Source organism: Anser anser (genome assembly GCF_964211835.1).
Source record: "Anser anser genome assembly, chromosome: 3".
Lineage (NCBI taxonomy): Eukaryota > Metazoa > Chordata > Aves > Anseriformes > Anatidae > Anser > Anser anser.
The window spans coordinates 11983535-12006263 of NC_139722.1; the positions used below are offsets into that span (position 1 = coordinate 11983535).

At 38.5% G+C, this 22729-nt stretch overlaps 1 protein-coding gene across 19 annotated transcripts in view; it reads right to left on the reverse strand.

The window, feature by feature from the left end:
* Positions 1 to 205: 205 nt before the first annotated feature.
* Positions 206 to 22729, reverse strand: part of KCNS3 (potassium voltage-gated channel modifier subfamily S member 3) — a 43597-nt gene continuing 21073 nt past the window's right edge. For 18 of the 19 annotated variants that reach the window (XM_083829199.1, XM_083829198.1, XM_083829194.1 and 15 more), the window contains one exon: positions 206 to 22355. In XM_083829199.1, the coding sequence (XP_083685325.1) occupies positions 20822 to 22306 (1485 nt within the window). In that variant the 5' untranslated portion in view covers positions 22307 to 22355 and the 3' untranslated portion in view covers positions 206 to 20821. The remainder of the gene's footprint in view (positions 22356 to 22729) is intronic. The other variant, XR_014581730.1, reaches the window with a different exon arrangement.

The window sequence follows — 22729 nt, forward strand, 5'->3', positions numbered from 1 at the left end:
CATATTGTGATCCTTCCTTTCTTTTTAGTAGTGCCTTTATTAGCTATAATGTAAATATCGTTTGTTAGCGTAAGGGTCCCAGAATTTGGCACAGGATTGTATTATGCTAGACCAAGTCATGTGGTTGGTTTTACCTCGAGCCATGAGACTAAAGATGGAGAATTCACTAACAAACACAGAGAAAAAATACACAAAGAAAGAATCATGTCAAAATTTTATTGGTGCTGAGGTAGCTTGCCTTATTGTGGAATAGTCAGCCAAGATATTTGCACAGTTTGACTAGTGTTAATTTTCACTTTTATTGAGATTTTACACAAAAGGAGCAAGAAAATAGCAAGCAGTATAATTTACATATCACAGCATATCCAGGTTACACAGTGGCAGCTGCAAATGCCAACAGGCACAGTATGGAGAACAGGACCCAAGAGCTCAGTCAGTCACACGACTAGTGGGAGATGTGCAGGCATCAGATGAATTATGTTAAAAAAGTGATTGGTGGGGAGGAAGTGTTGGGTTTAATGTAAGCCCTCTCCTGACAAAGGGGAAGGCTGCCTTTCAGTAGTGAAAGGGTGGTTATTGGGTGGTGAAATGGGAATTGGCAATAGGCTCTACTGGTGAATGAGTGACAGGATCAAATCTGTCACCACTGTCCCCTTCATATAACTTATGGATTGTGATTTTTTTCCCTTAAAAATGGGTTGCACAGGCTTGTTGGCCATCTGAACAGGAAAGTGCTGCTTTATCCCTTCAGGAAATAAGGAAGATTTTGTCTGACTGACTTTATGGTCACGTCAAGTCCAATCACAGATGAGTCCTCCAAGAAACTAAAGATGGTTGTTCTATGATGAAGACAAACGCACTTTTAAAACAGAGAGAGGACATCTACAATTTAAAAACATAATGTATCTCACAGCTCCCATGACTTACTGGAGGAGGAAAGTGAAAACAACTACAACAACATTTTAATTTCTTGTTTGGTTTTGTGTTTTCTTTTGCAAAGGAAATGATGCAGCTCATGTTAGTTTAGTAAAATTAGCACCTACAGTGTCCAAGCAGGAGAACAAGAATATGCAATTATATTTGACTGCAGAACAAGAACACACAATTGTTTTTTTGTTTGTTTGTTTGCTTTGTTTTGTTTTATTTTGTTTTTTAATCTCTTCTTTACATTAAAGAAACAGCTGCATTTTTTATTATTCTTATTTTTATTTTTACTGCCAGTGCATCTTTGCTGTTTGGAAAACTAAATAAATGGTTACAGATGAGCCATAACAGAACTTTTTTCAAACTAAGCTGCAGAGAATAAACATTTAAATGTTCTCTAGGTACTAGTAGTAATTCTGGGTAAGACAGAAAATGGATGGTAAACTTTTGTTCCAAAATTTACCTGTAAGCATTGCTATATTTCTAAAGCTCCTCTCTTCTCCCTCCCCTCTTCACAAATTCCGTCCCCTCTTCATTCAGTTACATCACATGTTCATACATGTAAATATGCATATCAAACAATTCATAAAACAAGCACTGCAGAAGAGCTAGTGACTTTTATTTGTAAATTATAGCTATAGATTGGGTTGGATTTTTTAAAAGGGATATTAGCATTCCCTACTGCTAACTCTGAAGTAAATAAAATGATACGAGGTAGATGAATTTCTCAAAGGTTAAGTAGTTCTCATTTGATTACACATCTGAAAATCCATACTTAGACTACAACTTTAGAAACTGAACTGGAAATATCCTTATATTTACAGCAGTTACTGATTGCTCTTAAACTAGAACTAATAAACAAGTAGTCCTTTTTGATTTTTCTGAACTTTTGATCCTTATCTGGACAAATTAAATTTTCAGTGAGAAAAAATGGAGCACAGATGTAACATGGCCAGAGTTTTAAATGTCATAATTTCCTCCATTTCTTAGTTACTGTTATCCTACATCGATCTGTTTCTCTGCAAGCAGTGACAGTTTTAAAACTAAGACACATTTTAAAGCTCTGGATGTGGGTTTTGCATAGGGATTATCTGAAGGACTCCAAGGGAAAGGGGGTCTTCAGCATGCTGGTTGGTGCTTCAGCATGCTAAAAAATTTACTGACCTATCCAGAAGTGTTCAATCCATTACCATCCATGCAGGACATACAGCCTTTGTGGAACACCAGTGTTCATTTCATATTTCAGGATCAAACGTGACATTTGTATCCACACACAACTTTCATTACTTGGTTTTGTTATTGCACACAATATCAAAAAATAAAAATAAAAAATAGAAATGATATGGCTTGCAAAGCTGGCAGAACACTACTCAAAGGTGTACTGCCATCTTCTGGGAGAATCTATCCAGTTTTGAAGCCAGATGAATTAGTTACTTTGTCCAACTTCTGCCCGCTGTAGTGAAGAAGATGTTGTTTTCCAAGCAGCTGACAGTACAGCTGAAAGGTTTGCATTTTAGCTTTATAATGTCTTGCTTCATTCAGGACCAAGAAACAAACATCATCACATCATACAGTAATATGTACTAGCACATCAGACTGGTTAAGAAAATCTCTTTTGTGGCCAAAGAAGACATTATAACATTTGTAATACATTATCTTCAGTGATCAAAATTTTTAATTATCATCTCTTCAAGTCCTACTCCAATATTCCAAAGGAAAACACAAAATTGGTTGTGTTCAATTCACAGAGATTCATTATGAGTTTGAGATATATCAGCCAATTTTCAAATAATTAAAAAGTTACTTTTTATCTATTTTTCGTCTACTGACGCACACTGACCCTTTGGATCAGGCTATTAATAACCTGATTTATGACATCTTCCATGCTTAGACAGATCAGCAGGAAATCAGCTTCATGAACTTGCATGTCTCTCTAAAAACATTTTAATAGTGCTAACAAAAAGCTTGGATGTCTCAGATGAAAAGTAACCATTCCAGTCATTTCAAATATTTTTCCATATAATAATGTTGTTGCTTTTTCGTAGACTAGAAAAACACTGCCTGAAATTTCTTGCAGAATTTGCATGAATTCATTTAATTTAAGGCTAATATATACCAAATCTCCACTGCCTTTTACAAGTGCAGAGGTAAGGAAGCAGAGAAACTGTTTATTGTGAGCAGATGTTATCAAATGAAACATGGTTAAACCAAAACATCTGTCTAATTAAGCCTCAAATTCCCAAGTAACAATATATTTTGCTGCTTATATTGATAAGCCATGGACATAACAATGATTATCAGCTATACCCAAGAAAAGACAAAAAATCATATTACTGTGTGAATCGCTAATAATCACCAAAGTTGCCAGGTCTCTTAACTTATCCTCTTTCTATTCTACCTCTTTTTGTCATAGGCTGGAAGTATGTCACAGAGAGGGGAGTTAAAAGGATTACCCATTAGTCACCGCTGAATCTCATATTTAATATTTATGCTAATAAGCCATTCCCAAGTCAGTTTATCAGTTAATGCACTCAGACTCTCTGTCATCCTACGAGCAGTAATACTCATCAAAGCAGATTTTAAAGCAAATGCTTTATGCTGAAATGAAACAAAACCACTACTAGGGCTGATAAATGCTGGTAAGCCCAGGACAGGATGCAAAGAGGTCAGCAATTCCTCCGCTGCCACCACCCTGTCACAGCTCAGACTGACTGCTACAGAACAAGCAGTCTGCAACCAGCTGCTTTTTGCATGTCCCATCTAACTCTGACCTCCGGCAGAGCTCAGCTGGGGCTCTCCACACAGTATTCGGAGGGCAAAAGTTAATTGAAACCAATTAGGCTGCAATGATGTTGGCTAATGAACTCAGACCAGCCATGTACAAAGACTACCAGGCTTTTTGTTACCATAAACGTCCTTGGTGTTCAAAAGGATGCAAAATACAGGTATTTTCTAATCTCTGTTTACTCTGCAACTTGGTTTGACCATTTTTAGGAACAACTGAGAAGCTCACAAGTACGAGAGTTAACTAATGAAAAAGGCTGCCTGATCCAAGTAGCTGACTCTTGTCATGTAATTTCTTATTCTCCTGCTATTATCTACCCAGCTGAAAGGACCCTGCAAAGAATGGCAGTTACTGGACAAAAAGAGAGGTTCACTGACATCAGTAATGCAATTCATCTTCAGTACTCCCACGAAAAGCTTATGTGTACAAACAGAAGCTCACAGAAGGAGGCATGTGCTTCCCCTGCACAGTTCTTCCACACTGTAAATACTCTTTGGAAAGCTTACAGTGGACAGACAGCTACAGTAGGGAGGTATTGACATTTGTTTTGGGGCTGGGAGAGGATTGGGTGAGAGATTTCTTCTTGGATTGTGATGCATTGAAATGGAATTATGAGCTAAGTGTCCACACACACTCACGTCAAGTAAAAATGAGGCAATTCAATTTGAAATTGGGACCAGATGCACTTCCAAGATCCAGGCAAGCTTCTGGGGCTACAGATGGATGGAAATAATTTGCTGACCAGATAAAAGAAATCTATGATTTTGTCAAAACCAGCAGTCACAAAGTAACAAGGTAAAACACAATAGTCTTTTTTTTTTTTTTTTTAATGCTGAATAGAGTCCTGCTATCCCATACTGTCTCAGGAGGAAAAAAAAAAAAATAAGGGGGGGGGGATGGAGAAAAATTTCACTAAAAGAGGGAGATATAAACATAGTGGATCTGTCTTCCAGAAAAAATGAAGGTAAGCCAACACTCTCCTCTCCTGAAAAAGCCAGTGCGCCTTGTGGACTAACTTTAATATACTTCTCTGTGTAGGAAAGATACAGGAACATAACATCCTTGAACATGGGACCTATCCAAAAACAGGTTTACAAACATCTCCCATCCATGAGGACCAGAAACAGAAAGACTGGAGGGACCTGTGGTACAGGGATTACTAAACCTCACTGAGCACAGCTGTGACTACACTGCATATTTTCCTTTGCTTTGCCCTTGCTTTCTTCTGTAAAGCTCTAAAGCTCTGATGATCTTTGTGTCAAAAAAAAAAAAAAAAAAAAAAAAAAGCTGTTCTACTGTAGAAAGCAATAAGCAAGTGGAATTCCAGAAAGGTTGCAGGTCATATTTTTTTTTGCAAATTAATATTCTGTTCTATGGAGAAAATTAATTCAGGATGTCATCACTCGTTACACCTGTCATTCAAAATAGATAGTTCCCAGAGGAAGAAGTGCTTGAACAGCTCCTTCCACCTCCTTGCCCATGCACCTTACCCTCCTCACAGTCTGGGTTTGGCAGAGGCTTTCTCCTGGGCTTCCCAAAGTCACCTTGCAGCTTCCTAGCAAGACTCCCTCTGACCAGGAGCCACACAAATGCTTGTGTTTGCTTGTAGCCTCCAAGGAACAAACAAAGAGCTCTTCCCCAGGCTCAGAGAAGAGCCTCTGACCTCTCTCCTATGCATGTGCTCTTGCAGATGACTCAGAATGGGTCATGGATTTTGGCTTTCTTCCAGCCCGAATCCATTTGAGGTCCATAGACATGTTGCAGACAGCAGCACATCTGTCTGTCCTCTGCAACAGTCATAACTGCAGATTTCTAGCATGCTCATAGCAATAATTTTATGGAAGGGTTCAGAAGAAATAAAGATGATTTGATACAAGTTATTCTTGGTTATTCTAAAGCCCACAGTATTTATTAAGGATGCATATTCAGTTTAGGACACAATATAAACTCTCGGTTTTAAGAATTATTTGAGCACCCCCTATTTCAATATGTCATGACATGAAAATGAAGCATTAAAATCATTAAATATATCAGCAATGATAATTAAATATGTCAGCAAAAATATATTGCTGACATTTGATTTTATATTGAAAGTATCCTTAAATTAATATTGGAGAGACAGGTCTTTTAGCTGAGTTGGGGAAAGTGCTGGAAATAAATGTTTCTTTACACCCTTGGAATTCAGAAATGTTTCAACAAATCTTTCAAACATTTACAAAGCCATATGTGTTAAAATACAGTTTCTAGTGCGCTAATCTATAAATCTTAAAATGAACAAAAATGATTGCTCGCTTTCCCACAGGAAGAAATCGTCAAGTTTCACTCGTGCTCCTTTTCCTGAATGATTAACTAATACTTCTGAATCAACAACAGATGACCTGCAGTAACCATTCACAAGGGGCTAAAGTCATAAATAGATACAGTCCCAAAATATATTTATTTAAAATATAAACAACTCTCAGATCAGCAGAGCAACATGATAGGTTTGCTCAGCACATATAAAGATGTAAGTATCAAATCTTCCCACAACTTAGAGCCTGTACAGTTTTCTCGGATAATCCATACAAGCAAAGCAATGAGATCTAACAACAGGAAGAAAAAGAAAGAAAGAAAGAAAGAAAAAAAAGAAGAAAAGGGAAAGGGAAAAAAGGGAAAGGGAAAAAAGGGAAAGGGAAAAAAGGGAAAGGGAAAAAAGGGAAAGGGAAAAAAGGGAAAGGGAAAAAAGGGAAAGGGAAAGGAAAGGGAAAGTCAGATACAGGTATAAATATCTATGCTAACAATGAATACAGGCTGGCTATGTTTCACTGACCGCAAGAAAAAAAAAAAGCATATCAGTTTTATCACAACTTGCAAACAAGTGTTCAGAGACATAATTAAGCTCAGATCTCAACATCAATGGAAAACTCAATTGTATCAGCATCAACAAAGCTTTTCTGATATAAATATCTATAAATAATGAGAAGCAGCTACACCAAAGACATGGATAAATATAGAGAAAAATCTATCAATAAAAAAGACTGCACTGCCCAAATAGAATCAAACAGAATGTGCTGGAAGCTAAATCTTATTAATGCTTTAATGATATTAAAGTTATCTTCTATCAGCAGACCATTTTCTAAAAGGTTAGGAGGCAGCTGGAAACACCTATTGAGGGTACCTCTGAAGATGCTATCTCCAGAAGCTGTGCTCCAGAGAATATCATCTCTTTCGATTCCTTTGCAAAGTTCTCCAACTGTTGTGGTAAAGCAGAGTTCAAAGGTTTGAACTGCCCCATTAATTTATTCAGGGCTTTATCATGCTGCCAATAACTCACACGTCAGGGATGCCATTATTTTTCTCTTTTAATAAAAGAGAGGAAGGACTGCAGATCTGCACAGACAGTTGCTGTGAATGCTGCCTTATTTAGGTTTATGTTGAAGGGTCAAAGAGCAGGGGAAGCTGTGGGGACTAACAAGAAATATATTCCCTCCAGTTAAGGAGCCATGTGCATAGCCAAGCTCAGCTGAAGAGAACTATGCAAGGCATGTGACTGGGCTCAAGGAGTGGCTCAACAATATTTTTACTGTGATTGACAGGTGAAACACTTGCTATTGGGACACAGAGATGCAATTTTTCAACAATACTGCTAGGAGCTAAACAGGTAGGCAAGGCATAGAGGAATAAGGTTATCATATCCCTGACTTTCTTCCACTCGTCTTTCACAACCAAATTTAAGAGGCTGCTTGAATTTAAATTATGTGTCTTGAAACTTTAGAGCACTTATAATAAATAATTTTGTGGCACAGGTGAGGCCAGTGTTAAATACTATGAGATTTCATCGTTCATTCCATGAATGATGAAGCTTTAGAAACTGTAGAAGTCTGGCATCTATTCAGAAGGTGATTGAAATATTTTGTTCAAAATTACAGGAGACTTGGTACAAAGTTTAAAGATTGTGTAGCCATTATATTATTCATAAGGCACTCTTTAAGCACACAAGGACTGGCTGAGAAGCATGTCAAACACAGGAAGATATATATTAATGGAGACAAAACGTAACAAAGAAAGGTAGGTCCTGACTTTAAAATGATACAGTGTGGAGATTATATTCCACCACCTTGAAGCCAGATTTGTAATACATTTAGTGACTACAACTCATTCAAAATATAATAATGCTCCTATAAGGAAAGAATTGAATTTCTGCTCTAAGTATAAAATGTGGTTATATTTCTGATATCAACACACTGAATGAAATTATATTTGAAAAATTAAGAAAATAAGGAAAAACTGTTTTGTCAAATGAGAAACAGATAGGGTTTCAATGAAATAAATGCATTTAAAGGGTTAAGGAAAGAGGTTCAAAATACTAACTGGGATAAAAATGTGAGCTGATTTATTCAAAAGAGCCCAGGGAAATCAGGTTTTTGTATGCAAAGCCTGTCAGAAAACAAAATTTCCTGTTGCTATGGAAATTGAAACCAAAAACTATTCCCAATCACAATGGAAGGGTGGGATTTTGAAATTTCCTTTGGAAGAAACTTTTTTGGGGAAAACAATTAATTTAGAGCTATAAAAATATGTAGTTTGTGGCATGTGAAATGTTTTGTATAGGTAAGGACCAGGATTTCTTGTCTATAGTTCAGCTCACTTCTGTTTACATAGTGAAAATGTTAATAGCTATATAATAACATATACACAACATACAAGAAAATCTTTCTCACTACTACATGCAAGTGTGTGCATAACAAATCAAACTGATCACAGAGAAGATGATTAAACGTTTCTGCTTTACACTTTCACTTTTAAAATCAGACTTGAAATGGAATTATTAGCACTTCCTTACAAGTGTGCCGCTAAGAAGATAAATCAAACCTGTACAGCACTCACATACCAAAATGAGCTCTACCAAGAAAAAGTCAGGCAAATGTGCCAAAAAGCTGAGAGTAGCCCTAGAATTTTGCTTATGGCAGACTGGCAAAGTCTCCCCGTCATGTTCCCCAGGATCCATTTACTGCATAAGAAAATATTTCAGCCTCTATTGAAATATATTCCCAGTCTCATCCCTGAAGACCCTTCCTATACTTCTGCCAGAGAGAGCATTGGAAATATTAGTTGACACCACTGAAGATATCAACTTCTCCCCTTAAGCCCAAGACAGTGTCACAACAGCAATTCAAATGTGTGAGGCTAGGTCCCATCATTTGTTTTCTCCTCTTCATACCTCGATACTTGGGCCAGGGAAACTTTTGTTATGCAGGTACCCAGCCTAGTAGATTCCTTATTGAAGCCATTGAACTGGGCCTTCGTTGGAATAAATTCTCCCATCCCCGGCAAACTCACAAAAGTGTTGGGTTGTTACCACAACTATGGAGTCACGGAAAAAAGGGCTGGGTCTCTGTCAAGAAGACAGTAATCCGGGGGGTTTTCAAATTGGCTCACAGCTCCCTTCCACCCACTCAGATTTTGGTGATTCAGCAGATAATTGTTTTATTTTTTTTAAACCCAGCTGATTTGAAAAATATGTTTTATCTTTACATAGATTTATATCAGTGTCACTGAGATAATGACCAGCTGGAGCTGGGGCTTGGCAAGGGGCCGCAAAGGAGCAGGAAGAATCCTTAAGCCACTTCTAACAACAAACCTCCATCTTCACTCTCCCCAGCTTGAGCTCAGCTCCCTTACTCCCCAAAGGGTATGAAAAAAAAAAAAAAAAAAAAAGCTCTTCCTTCTTGCAAAAGGCTTTCACATATATTAAGAATGATATATCTGTCCAAGTATTCTCTTCTGTAGACTAAAAAGCATAAATATTAAACAATAATATTAGAACAATTTCTCTCTTGAGCCCTTCTATCCACTTTAGTACTCTACTTCTTCTTACCAGCCACTAAGCAGTTACTGGTTGATGCTAGTTTGTTTACTGGAAAGAGCTGCTTTTGAAACACATCCACCAATTATTCCAGAGGAACATAAATATCCATTTGTAACTACTATTTAAAACAAATAATTTTCTCTGTGATCAGATTTCATGGTTAGATTCCCATCAAACGAATCACATAAATCGATGGGGTCCACCAGGCTTTTCATGTGCTGGTTTGTTGTGTTTCAAGTATGCTGGATAATGAAGCTCTCACTTGTAAATTTGTTAAAATGGGCTCATTTCCTTTCTCAAGATATGATTTTCTTGCAACTACATTTTATTTTTCATCTCAAGCAAAGTAGACCATTCTTTTTTTCTTTACCAATCACCATTTGAGTGTCACACACAACAGAAGGCAATGGATTGGCTACAGCAACCATGGAAGTGACATGGATTTTTGCTCTGAATTCTCCAAGGAACATAAGCATTTTCCAAAGAATACAACTAAAAGCGGATGAAAACATTTTTTGTGAATAGAGAATTCATTGAAAAGGGCTGTGACAGGGAGACCAACTTAATTTCTAAATCCAGCCCACAGTTGGTGGGAATTTTCCACAAACCAAACAAAAACAAAACAAAAAAGGCAGGAGGGATTTTGGAACAGTGTACATTTCATTGTGAAATTTTCTAAGAGCATCTTGTTTCTGAGGATGCTGAAATGTTGCATTTCAACATATTCAAAAAAAAAAATACTTTTTTCATTGTGAAACTTTTTTTTTTCCTATTTCAAACCAGCCTAAATTTAATTAGATGCAAAAAGAATTAACCCCTCAAAATCAAATGAAAAATTGAGTCACATAAAAAAAGTTCAAGGGTTCTTAAATTATGGACTTTTTAGACAATTTGGTTCAGCAACCAAACAAAAAAACCTATTGTTCACTCTAATAAAATATACAAATTTTACATAACTATGACAGGACAGAACAGAGGATGATTTTTTTTTTTCCTTAGACATTTCATTAAAGAGAGATCATTTTAAAGAGCTAGGCCAAAACTAAAATCAGTTTTTCCAGCAAGACCTCAACTTTTTCCATTTCTCCACAGCTGAAGTCACCATTTTCATAGTAACATGAGGTCTTCTGCAAGATCACCACCCCATTTTTGACCATCACACTTGCCCTAGGGAAGGATTGTGCAGATTGAGACAACTGCTGTCCTACACAATTTAAATGTCTGAAAAGAGAGGCAAAAGTTGTGATGGAAACCAGAAGTGTTGGATGACAGAATGGCTGGCAGGGGATCACATGAAACATTGAGACTAGAGCTGCAAGGGAAGATCCCAATCCTCTGTCACCCAAAGCTACAGCTCTCCACCATGACAGTGACATGCCTGAGCAAGCCCCGATCTGTCCCTCCCATTCTATGCCCACTCGTATTGATATACCTGCAATTTGGGCTTCCCAATGGAAGCAGGTTTGGCTCCTGTTCCTTCCAGTATTGTAGCAATGACAGTAACAAAAAGCTTTGCTATGCAGTTTCCCAGCACTTGAGTTTCCATCACACTGCCAAAGATATCTCTTAATTAAGGTGTCAGAACCAGAAAGGATTGATCACAGTGATGGCTTCCTCCATGCTGAGCTTTATCAGGTCCCAAATTCCTTTTTCAGCTACTTTTTTGACCACTTAATTAACAAGTGATTCATCATCTGACTAGCCAAGAGAGAGGTATCTCAATCTTCATGAAAGGAATCAGAGATAGGAAAAAGTCAGCAATTTTTCTTTCCTTACTTTTTTTTTTTTTTAATGCTCATGTATATATAGTTTCTTGTTGATGATTAAATCCAACAAATATCACACTCTGATAACTGTGGAAATATTTCTCCGTGAAAGTTATTCTTCAGATATCTTTGTCTGCCTTTTTTCACTACATGAACAGCCACACAGTTTTATTCTCTTTTTCTCTTCCATCTAATAAAAAGAATGAGACCATGCAAGGTTTATTGTAAATAGTTTGTGTGCTGAACTGCATTTGTGATGATGAACTCAGCAGTATTTCAAAGGAACTGGATACTGAAATTACATGTACAGAGAGAACAGGATCTAGGCAATCCAAAAATTGCATTCACCCTTTCTTTTAGCTTGCTGAATAGCTGGGAATGTTGCATGGGCTATATATCCTAACACATGCCATATGCCTAAAAGGGGAGTATGTGTTACCAAAGCCCTCTTGGGCTATAAAGTACAGGGTCAAAAGGGAAAGAGAGACCATGCAGTGAGCTACGCTGTCCTATTCCCAGTACACCAGTACAGACTTATTTCCCAGGTTACATTCACAGTGCTTTATCCAGTTTTAAATGACCACAAGAAGGGAGACTGCACTTAGCAAAAGTCATGCTATGGCACAGTCCTTTTCCATTGAATATGTTGTTGTTGTTTTTCGTTTTGTTTTCTTTTGTTTTCTGTGGGAGTAGAGGAAAAGAAAAGCTTCAGGATGTGGGGGCAACATTTCCCAACAAAGCATCATTGCAGCGTGTCCTCTCTATAGACACAACTCTTGCCATTGGCCCCTTTCTCCTACTCCATTACTTCCCTCCAGCTGCTCTCATTGCCTCTCTCCTGATTTCAAGACTGCAGAAGCACTAAAACTTTGGAAAAATGCTATCAGATTGAGAAAGACATTGTGGATAGGGCACAGAAGGTTGCAGTCAATGTGGTGTAGCTATGCAACAGAAAACTGCTGGTACAGAGACATCATCTTCTTTCCACCCAGCACCCTAAGCACAGCATACACAAACGCTGCATGGCACATCCTTGCTGTGTGCATATTCCCTACCCCGTCCGCAGATTCCTCCAACACTTATTTTCATATGGACTCACAGTGGCCCTAAACTGACTCTCCTAACACTGAATTTTCACCAACATTTTGTTATCCTAGTCTCATTGCTGCTCTGACATTACTCCTACACCAGGGCAGAAAATCCAGGGAAAGAAAAAAAAAAAAAGTCTTTGAGCCACCTTTTTTCCCTCATTTCAGTGTTAGCTTTCAAGGAAACTGGATTTTCAAAGCCGTTTCTGGATACCCTAAATCATATCGGGATGACTTAAAACATTAAGTGGTGCACATATAGATTTTCAGCAGGTGATAATACAGTGAAAACAAGCCAACAAAAATTGACGTTCCAGCTCAAAGCACCCTTGGCAAGGACCCATATTGCGCCTTGCACACTTGCACTGCATTGCCTAATGAGATCACTCTGCATGCACCACACACCCCTGTAACGCAGCAACTCCTCGGCAAGTGGCAGCACAGTAGATGAAGAGAGGTTACCTTTGGTGCCAGACTTCTAAAAGCCCACACAATAATGCTTTGACAGCTGTCCGATCAGTATGTATATGTCTAGATATATAAAATACTCAAAGTACTAGTCTCCCATTTACAGAGGCAGTCTAAAAGCCAAAAGCGCATTACAGTACCAAAAGCTGCAATTAGTCAGAACTAGATTCATCCTTTCTCTTAACCTTTCGTTCACCGAACTTACATTTTGTGACTTAAGATGCATTAAATATACCATACCTCTGTGTGAATCCATATGTTGGTTAGGAATGCTTCTGATGAGATTATAATTCATCCTCAAGACCTGTAACAATATAGATGACGTACCATATTTTCTCCTCCAGATTCAATTGTCTACAAAAAAAAAAAACCCTCTAGAAAAGAATATATTCATATATTATTATTTTGATTCTTCAGTTACTACCAAAATAAATAAATAAATAAATAAAAATAAAAAACAATTGTGTGGTGCCAAAGGCAAAAGAACAGAATTGCAAAATAAATTCTAATAAATTCCACGCACCCCAACATCCTGCCCACCAGCCATTTCTCTTTCCACACCTATAACTAGAGCTAATTTAGTCCTTAAAAAACCCTGCAAGGAAAAATATTGCTATGCTTTTGTTATATTATGCTTTTGTGTTCAAAAAAAGTTGGAATAACATGAAAAGTGACTGACCCAGGGGAGGGGGGTGTTTACAAAAAAGTTATGTTAGTTTTTAACAGCCTTAACTTCAATGTACCCATCATTTCATTCAACACTCTCAGTCACCACAGCACCACAAGATTGTTACTCCATATCCTCCTGAACTATTCAGAGAAAAAGAATGAAAAATAAATAAATAAATAAAATCTGTTTTTCCTTCCACCCAGGAGGCTTGTGAAGCTATGCTGTCAGACACCAACATCCTCCTTCTTCGTCCAAAATCCCTGTGCACTTCCGAGCATTAAGCTGGCTCTTTGTATAGTTATTCACCACACTTTTTTCCAAAGATCCACAATCCAAATACAGAAGATCGAAACCTCTTTAAAAAAAAAAGGAGAGAGAAAGAGAGAGAGAGAGAGAGAGAGGAAGAGGAAGAGGAAGAGGAAGAGGAAGAGGAAGAGGAAGAGGAAGAGGAAGAGGAAGAGGAAGAGGAAGAGGAAGAGGAAGAGGAAGAGGAAGAGGAAGAGGAAGAGGAAGAGGAAGAGGAAGAGGAAGAGGAAGAGGAAGAGGAAAAGAGAGGAAGGAAGGGAGGGGGGGAGGGGGGGAGAGAGGGAGAGAGGGAGAGAGGGAGAGAAGGAGAGAGAAATAAATGGATTTTTGTGTACTTGGGGTTACATCCCCTGGAATTAAATGCCAGAATTATCTATCTCCTTGTTGTAGGGCCTAAGCTAATCTTCAAATAATTGATAAAAAAATTATCCAGAAGTCCTAAATTTCACTAGGAACTAACGTTCAGGAGCAGAGAAGATCCCTTTCTCTGAAATGCATGGCATTTGATTCTGTCAAAAAATAATATTGGACAAACAAACTGATTGAACTCTTTCATGCTTGCAGTTTCAAGGTTTCTAGGAAATGGGGTAGAAGCTGCAAGGGTAATTTATAGCATGTGTAACACTTCAGAAGCATCCAACCTCCTATCAGTGTGAAAGGCAGATACAGCACCACAGCTAGAAACTGGCCTAGAGAAAAGGACATTTTGTACCTGCAACAAAAAGCCTGTGGGAAGAAAATGTATTATTGCATCTAATGGAACAGGTTCAAGGTTATATATAAATCTCTACCTGTGATTCCATAAAAGCACATGGGTCAACACAACACAGAGTAGCCTCCAAATGGCTGTTGCTAAATACCTGGACCTTGAACTTCTCCCTTGTATCTGCTTTCTCTCCCAGGTTGCTTCTTAGGGGTGTAGGAGCGTGGGGACATCAAATTGAGAGATATTATTCCACCTCCTGAAAGGCTGTTTATTCCACGTAGACCTCATTATACTCTCACCCATACCCATTCCTTCCTAGGACCACAAGCATAGTAGCCCTAGGAAGGGTCTTTGGAGTGGTTCCCAAGGCCATACAGGTTCCCCAGCCTCTATGCACTACCAAGAAGAGCTCAGTACTAACTGTGCAAAGGGGGAAAGGGAAGCCCAAGTACCAGCACCTGTGTTTGGTCCCTTGTGCTCCCCACCATTGAGGCAGCTACAACCTTAAAATTGCTGTTGTAGCCAAACAATATTTTTGCAGTTTCTCCAAGCTTGGATATTATTTTCTGGCTTCACAGCTGTAATACCACGACTTGGCTCCATTATAATATTTATATTAATGTACAGAGACAGACTTTATAACACATGGCACAGTCAGAATATTTTATATAGCTTACAGGAAGCCAAGAAATAATGCAAATTTGGGTCACAAAAGTACTGTCAGCATATTGTGCCTGCCTCTGCCAACACTGGTTTGCTCCCTCTGGTATTTTATTATGTGTATTTTTTAATTACTACAGGAAACTGAACTTCAACTTGCAGGTTATTCTAGACTTTAACAGACAGCTAGCAAGGCTTTTTGGGAAAGTCTAAATTTTCTTATACAGGAAAATGTTTTTAGCAATATTATGCTGAATTAATTCCTACCCAGCAGCCATCACTGAGCAACATTAAGGTTGCAGAATAAATTCCTGTGTCTGTCTTCATGTCACCCAGGTTGAAACACCTACATCAGAAACACGGCCGTTCCTACATATATATTGTTCAGGGGATGGCACCACCAGAAGATAGTCAAGTGCCTACACCTTGTGGTGTCGCACTCATCACATCTAAGTTTGTCGACCTAAAGGCCAGGCATCTAACCTAACGAAATCATACAGGCTTGCTGCATAGCCAACAGACATGTGTCCCATCTTCAGACAGGACCTTTGTGTACATAGGATGTGCTGTTTCCTGAAGAACACTGTTTTTTCTCAGTTGACAGAGATAGTCCAGATGATCAGCCACACAATAGCTGAAGTTAGGGGACATAAATAATGCCCAGGGTGCCCTTCTCTCTGTGCTGATTCATAAAAGATCCTAAGACAATGAGAGCAAATTTCACCATAACCATGTCCAGCATACTTATGTGCAAGTTATAATAGGATTTGAGTAGAAATACTGCTGAATACCATAAAAAAATAGGAAAATTAGACAGTATATATGTCATTAAATAGTAGAGATTAACTAAAGATTAAACCATTGTAATGCCTTCTTGAGCTCTGACTTGAAATAGTCTTGAAGAAACAGTGAAAGATTACCTTAATAAATCACTACAAGAAGCCATGTAATATTTCTTTTAATCAACAAAATACTGAAATGGTTAAGAGTTCCTCATTCATGGCACCACATTGTCATGGCTGAAACAAGAGAGGCTCTTTCCAGCCAGATGCCAGAGATGGGTTTTCCTCCACAACCAGCCCTCAATTTGGAAACCCAGTTCCTTGGCCAGGAGGTTCATGGTCGTGTTAGGCGTGGTGCAAAGTTTTTCCCTCCCACTGGTATGAGATCTGGGGGAATCAGATGTGGGTTTGGATGAGAGAGCCCTTGACTTGCTTTTCTGCCTATATCCCAAGCAAAGACTGTCCTCTCCAATATATTCATTAAAAATAAATGAGATGTAGATCATTTCTCAAGGAAGCAGTCATATTTACATTTAATCTAATTGTTACACCTAAAGGAACTCTGTCTTTTGTTCCTTAACTATGAATTACTGCTGTTTGTCCTTCCTTAGCTGTGCCAGTCAGGTGGAAGGGCAACTTCCAGAGTGGAAATAAATGCCAACATCTTGTAACCTGTCCAGAAGCACACAATGGCTCTTCCTTCTGCTAGATCATGTTTGGACCATAGGCCCATCATGAAAAATTAACTCCAACTACACAGGAAATTAAACAAAGAAGTCTCAGTGAGTCGTGACATTTTGCTGTGCTTAGAAGAGATGCTGCAATTATGGTGCAGCAGAAAGTGCTGAGATGGTTTAATGGCATCTGCTGCCTCTTGATTGACAGAGCATAAACATCTCAGAAATACAAGCAGTAGCACTGCAGCTATAGAGCACCAGACAGCAATATTTACCGACTGCAACTGAGCTACTGCAATCAGACACAAATTGCACATCTAGCACAGGATTATTTTGGTTTTGTTTCAGAAATGTTCTTTTTTGGATGAAGAGGTATTAGCAGCTTCACAAACACTGTCAGCTAATCAAAAAATATCAAAGAAACTCTCCGTAGCTTAGCTGCTTTCTATCACTTGTTCAACTTGTTAAGGATGTGTGGAAATGAATAAATGCATTAATACACAGCATCCTGGCCTGGGTGAGACCGTGCTGCATTTACCAGTCAAAGCTGCCTGACACTTTCAGCATTCCCTGACAGCAACCTGTTCACATGGAAATCAGCACAGGGTCTGCTTTTAAATGGTAATATTTTGCATTACGGTGCCTGACACTAATTTCTACGTAACCAATGAGTGATATTTTGTTTCCTTGCCTTACACAGATGTGCTATCACTTATTTACCTTCTGTTTATGCTTTGCCACTGATTTGTGCCACACAGTGCCTTTTCCTAAAAACAAAAAAAAACAACAACAAAAAAAAAACATACATACGCACAACAAGACTACTCAGAAATTTCACCCCAGCTAAGCACTGTCTGATGCTAGCCAGGCAAATGAAAGATGCCCTTCTGGACTCAGAAAGACCTCCCTCTTGTTCCTCTACATTCGCCTTTTAAAGTCTCCTGACACACACCAAAATGCGACAGTGACAGAGACTGCTCCCGGCAGGGCATGAGCTGGGGGAAGCTGGGCGATACCCCATCCTACACCATACTGGGGGAGAACTCTGCTAGCACGGCTGGTACTGTGGAAATACTGAATATCAAAAGGGAAGTGTTTGCCATCAAGACAAAGAAACTAATAATGTGCCAGAAAACTGCTTTGTATAAAGACAAGCAAATTGCTCCCATACAAAATGGGATGCATATCCGAACATAACCTCTTCTGTGTTTTGGTATCTGAAACAGAGCAGCTGAGTGAAGATAATTTAGGCAGCATTTTAAAAGAGAAAAGCATGTGGTACAGGAATAAAAATGCAATAGACAATCTACCTTCCATTGATACTGTGTTGATGCTATATAACTTTAGACCAGGAAAGAAGATGAAATAAATAAGAAACAAATCTCCTATTACACTCATTTCTTAACAGTAAATTCTACTAAAACTACCACTAGCAGAAAGAGAAGTATCTCTGTATTTACTCTCGTCTGCTTTTTGCTGGCACTCAAGACTTGTGTCACTTTCCTGTACCGGTGCATGTTACAGGACCGAAGTTCTGCTTTGAGGGCAGAACTTTTGGCATGAAACAGGGCTCACATCCTGCTCCATGTCGTGTCAAATTGAGGTGCTGGATTTATTCCAGCAGAAGAAACAGACAACAACAAAGCCCTTTTTTTAAGATACAACTGATATTAACAGAGCTCTGGTCTCATCCCAGAATAACACATTGCATAACACATGGATATGTACTCTACCTTCTGATATGATCCAAAAGATATGCCTCACTGTGTTGCAAGATTTATCTACGCATTAAAAAAAGAAGTCAGATGAACTTAGTGTCACATTTTTAAGATCGATTCATGTGATCAATCAAGAACTTATGAATTTTATGATAAACTACCATTTAGTACAATTTTTCTGTGATCTTTGGGTAATGTTTAATATATAAAATGAGATTTTTCAATAGCATGTTTTTTTTCAATGATTTAATAGAAATTTCTTGCAGTTTTTCTTGCATTACAATATTTTTCATTCCTTTTGAACTTCAATGGCAATATGATTTATTTTTATGTGGAAACTGCCAAGAGAGTTTCTTTGGACAGAGCAATTTTTATGCTGTTATTCTGCTGGTTCTTATTACATTCACATGCACATACATATTTAGCATTTTATATCATTGCATCTTTGTAATGCTAATTGTTCACTAAGAACAAAACGCATCTCTGCTAACTTTCCCTTTTGGCTTTCCTGCATTAACATTGGGAAGAATTAACCTAAATTATCTGTGAAGCATCACATACACTTATGATACTCAGCAACTAATAAGCCAAATTCTAAAGTTTCTCCAAAGCTCAGAGTACTCCCACAATACTATGTTAGTGCACAACAGTCCTGAGGGACACCTCTCTCCAAGGTATAGATTGATCCACCCCATTCTTTTTTTCTCATTCTCCTGGGAAGAGGTTGGAGCTCTGTGCCTCAGCAAGTACGAGTGCACTTCAGCTATTCACTCAGTGTACTTTGCAGTAGAAATCCTGGCACACACCTGAAAAATCAGCCTTCTGGGTTATTCTGCAGAGTAATTGATTCCCATCTGTGTTTACTCAGTCCTGAAGTCAACTCCTATTGAGTTTGAACTGCCTGAGTAGAAACTGATTCAGCCCAATAGGGATTACAAAAAAAAAAAAAAAAGTGAAACCTCTCTTTAAGCAAAATGTCAACATCACAGTAGCTTGGATTCTCCATTGCCCAGCATCTAATTTAGTCACCAGAAAAATGACCAAAACAAAAACCTAAAAAACCCTGTGTTCACAAATACTATTAACTACTATAATGTCCTCAAGTTTCTCCAGCACTCCTTCTTGCTAGGCTCAAGGGCCAGCTTCCTTTTTAAATAGCTCTGGAAGATACAGTTTGAACCAGAGTGGGATTAGCTAGCTGCATAAGAAATCCCTGGAGAAGAGAGGGATGCACAGTGCTGCAGCACTCTGCCAGGCAATGAGTGCTTCTCCAGCCCATAGCACAAGCCAGGAAGGCTGCTGCCATCAACAGAAAAGCTTTAGAAAAATGAGCTGCAACAGTTTTACTTATGGGTGCCCACATGCATTGCACATCCTACCTCTCTGATGGGCAATATATGGTAGAAGAGAGCATGTCCATGCATCTCCATTCCTTGGCATTACAGTCCTGGACTGAGAACCAGTGCAGTTGAGATGCTGCTCACATTTTCTTCTAACCTCCAGCAAGGAAGCAGAGCTGACAGCAGGGAGCAATAACGTCTAAAGACCACCACAGATGTTTGCTTCAGTGGCCACAAAACAAAGCCTCTGGGGAAGCCACTAGGGTGGTCTTAATCACAGCAGGATCCTCTCCAGGCACCAGAATTGCTCAGGTTTGCAATGACAGAAAAGGTGGCTAAAAGGTACAATACGCTCCGGTCCAGCCCTAGGCCACATGTTTCATCCTAGGACTCATGATTTAGACCCTTTGGGACCTGCCAGAGCTTGGCCATGCTGGTTGTGGAACACTGGGAAAAATACAGGCACAATGGGATTAATTTATTTTAACAAACTAAAACTGTATTGTGCTTTTGGAAAGAAATTCATAAATATTATGCTTCCATGGAGTAAAAACAATATGTACCAATACATTTTCTGTCCCAGTTTAGGAAGCTGGTTCCCAACTCCAAGATTACATAAATGTTTTACAGTTTTATATGTACATAATTCCTTCTTTCTTCTGATGTGTTTGCAGGTAAAGACTTTACTGATGTGCCATAGTTCTTATATGTTTGCAATATATGCCTACCTGAACAGCAGCAAATTATAAAAGCAAATTTCATATAAGCTATCAGATTGCTGCAGGAAAAAAATAAAAATAAACACCAATCTCACATTTAAAACTGTTTTCCTGACTTTTTTTTTTCTCCCCAAAATGCATATCATTAGTTGTGTAAAAGCTAAACCACCATATGAGGCATATTTTAAAGCCTCATATAAACAATGAAGCCTGTATGGCATCCTCAGAGCAAAGAATGTCCAAATATGGCTGAGAGTTAAGTACCCTGAGAATTAACTGCTCTTAATAAATTCACTGAAGTTTCTAAGTCAACATTTACCAAGGATTAGAAGAGAGAAATAAAGGAAGGAGAAAGTGATTCAACTCATTTTCCTGTAGCATTATCTAAAGATGTTGTGTTATAAACATCCTCCATATCTTGAATGCTGGAGGCATCTGTTGAATCTTGGTCACTGACTACAATTCCTACTGAAGAAAGGCTAGAAATGAATGAGTGCATCTTTTTCGCATAAATATCCCTAATGTTAAAATAAGGTAGGTCATTACATTTCTCTTTGCGATCATTGTTGCATTGGTCTGGATCAATATCTTTTTGCTTTTGATAGTACTTAGAAAACTTATTGAAAATAATGGTGATTGGAAGTGCTACCACTAATATCCCACAGATAATGCATAGGGTGCCAAGCAGCTTTCCAGCAAGCGTGACTGGGTAAGTGTCCCCATAACCAACAGTGGTCATGCTGATGGTTGCCCACCACCAGCAAACAGGGATGCTGTGCAGTTCTGATGAGTCATCATCCTTCTCCACTGAGTAGACAAGAACTGAAAAAATAGAAATCCCAACAGACAAAAACAAAAGGAGAAGTCCAACTTCCTGGTAGCTATGTCTCAAAGTAGCACCTAAAGACCGCAGTCCTACAGAGTGCCTGGCCAGTTTCAGGATGCGAAATATCCTCATTAACCGCAGGATCTGAACCACTTTCCCCATGTTTTCAATATCTTCACTTTCTTCTTCCTTCGTGTCCACAGCCAAGGTTGCATAAAATGGGATAATAGAGACAAAATCAATGATATTCAGTGGTTTCTTCCAGAACTTCTTTTGACTTGGGGCAGTGATGAGTCTGATCACTAGCTCAGCAGTGAACCAGATGATGCATGCAATCTCCACAGCTTCCAGCACAGGGTCTTCAATCTCCCTGTCATTGGCATCCAGCCTCTGAAACTCAGGCATGCTGTGAATGCACATTGCCACGATTGACGCCAGGACAACACTTAGGGAGGACACGGCAATTAACTTGGCAGACAAGCAGTATGCAGGATTTTCCATTCTGACCCAGATCTTCTTTCTTATTTCACCAAAGCAGAGATTATCAAACTTTTCCAACTCCTTATCAAATATGGATGATTCTTCATTAGAGGAGTCAATGCTTCTGTCATTGCTTTTCTGATCCCAGTCTTTCTCGGGACCTTCCTCTTTCCTTTCCTGGTACCGATTGCTGCAGCAGGAATCAATAAACAGCTCATTTATCCCCCAGTATTCTATTTCCTGGCAGAATGAAAAGACACAAAGCTCCTCCATGACATGAAGTTTCCCAGTGTAGTAAAAATTCAGAACATATTGGAACAAGGAAGGGTTCCTGTCAAAGTAATATTCCTTATCTGCAACACTATAATCATCACATAGTTCCAGAATAGCCTCTTCTGAATGGCATTTGAGAAGTTTCCCAAGTCTGGTATGAGGAAACCGGAGCAAAGTGCTTTGATCCACTGATTGCTTAAAGCCACCCACATTCAAATTGATAAGTTCTGCATCTTTGCCAGGTCTGCGGAAAAATTCACCATAAACCATTTTGAACAGAACAGTTCCACTGTTGGTGCCCAGTGAGATTACATTGAACCTAAAAAGAACATAAGATATTATTAGAGCATTTAATTCTGTTTTGCTCTTGTGACACATTCTTTTTTTCCATCTCCAGTTACTGCGTAATGCTGTAACAACAACAAAAAAAAATGAAATGATGAATATCATTATTTAGAATTCCACAGAGGTAGGTTTAAATTAATTTGACAGTTTAACTCAGCTTTACTAAAATTTGAGAACTATAGATTCTGTTTTATCTCTCCTTAATTTTTCTAGTGTGCAGGAAGAATGCCTAATTTATCGATAAATCAGTCTCTGTATTACTATCACATTGAAATTAATACTTAATAGATACTGCAATGAAGCTGGAAATCTTTGGTTTAAAGAGAGAAAACTTGATAATCCATCAAA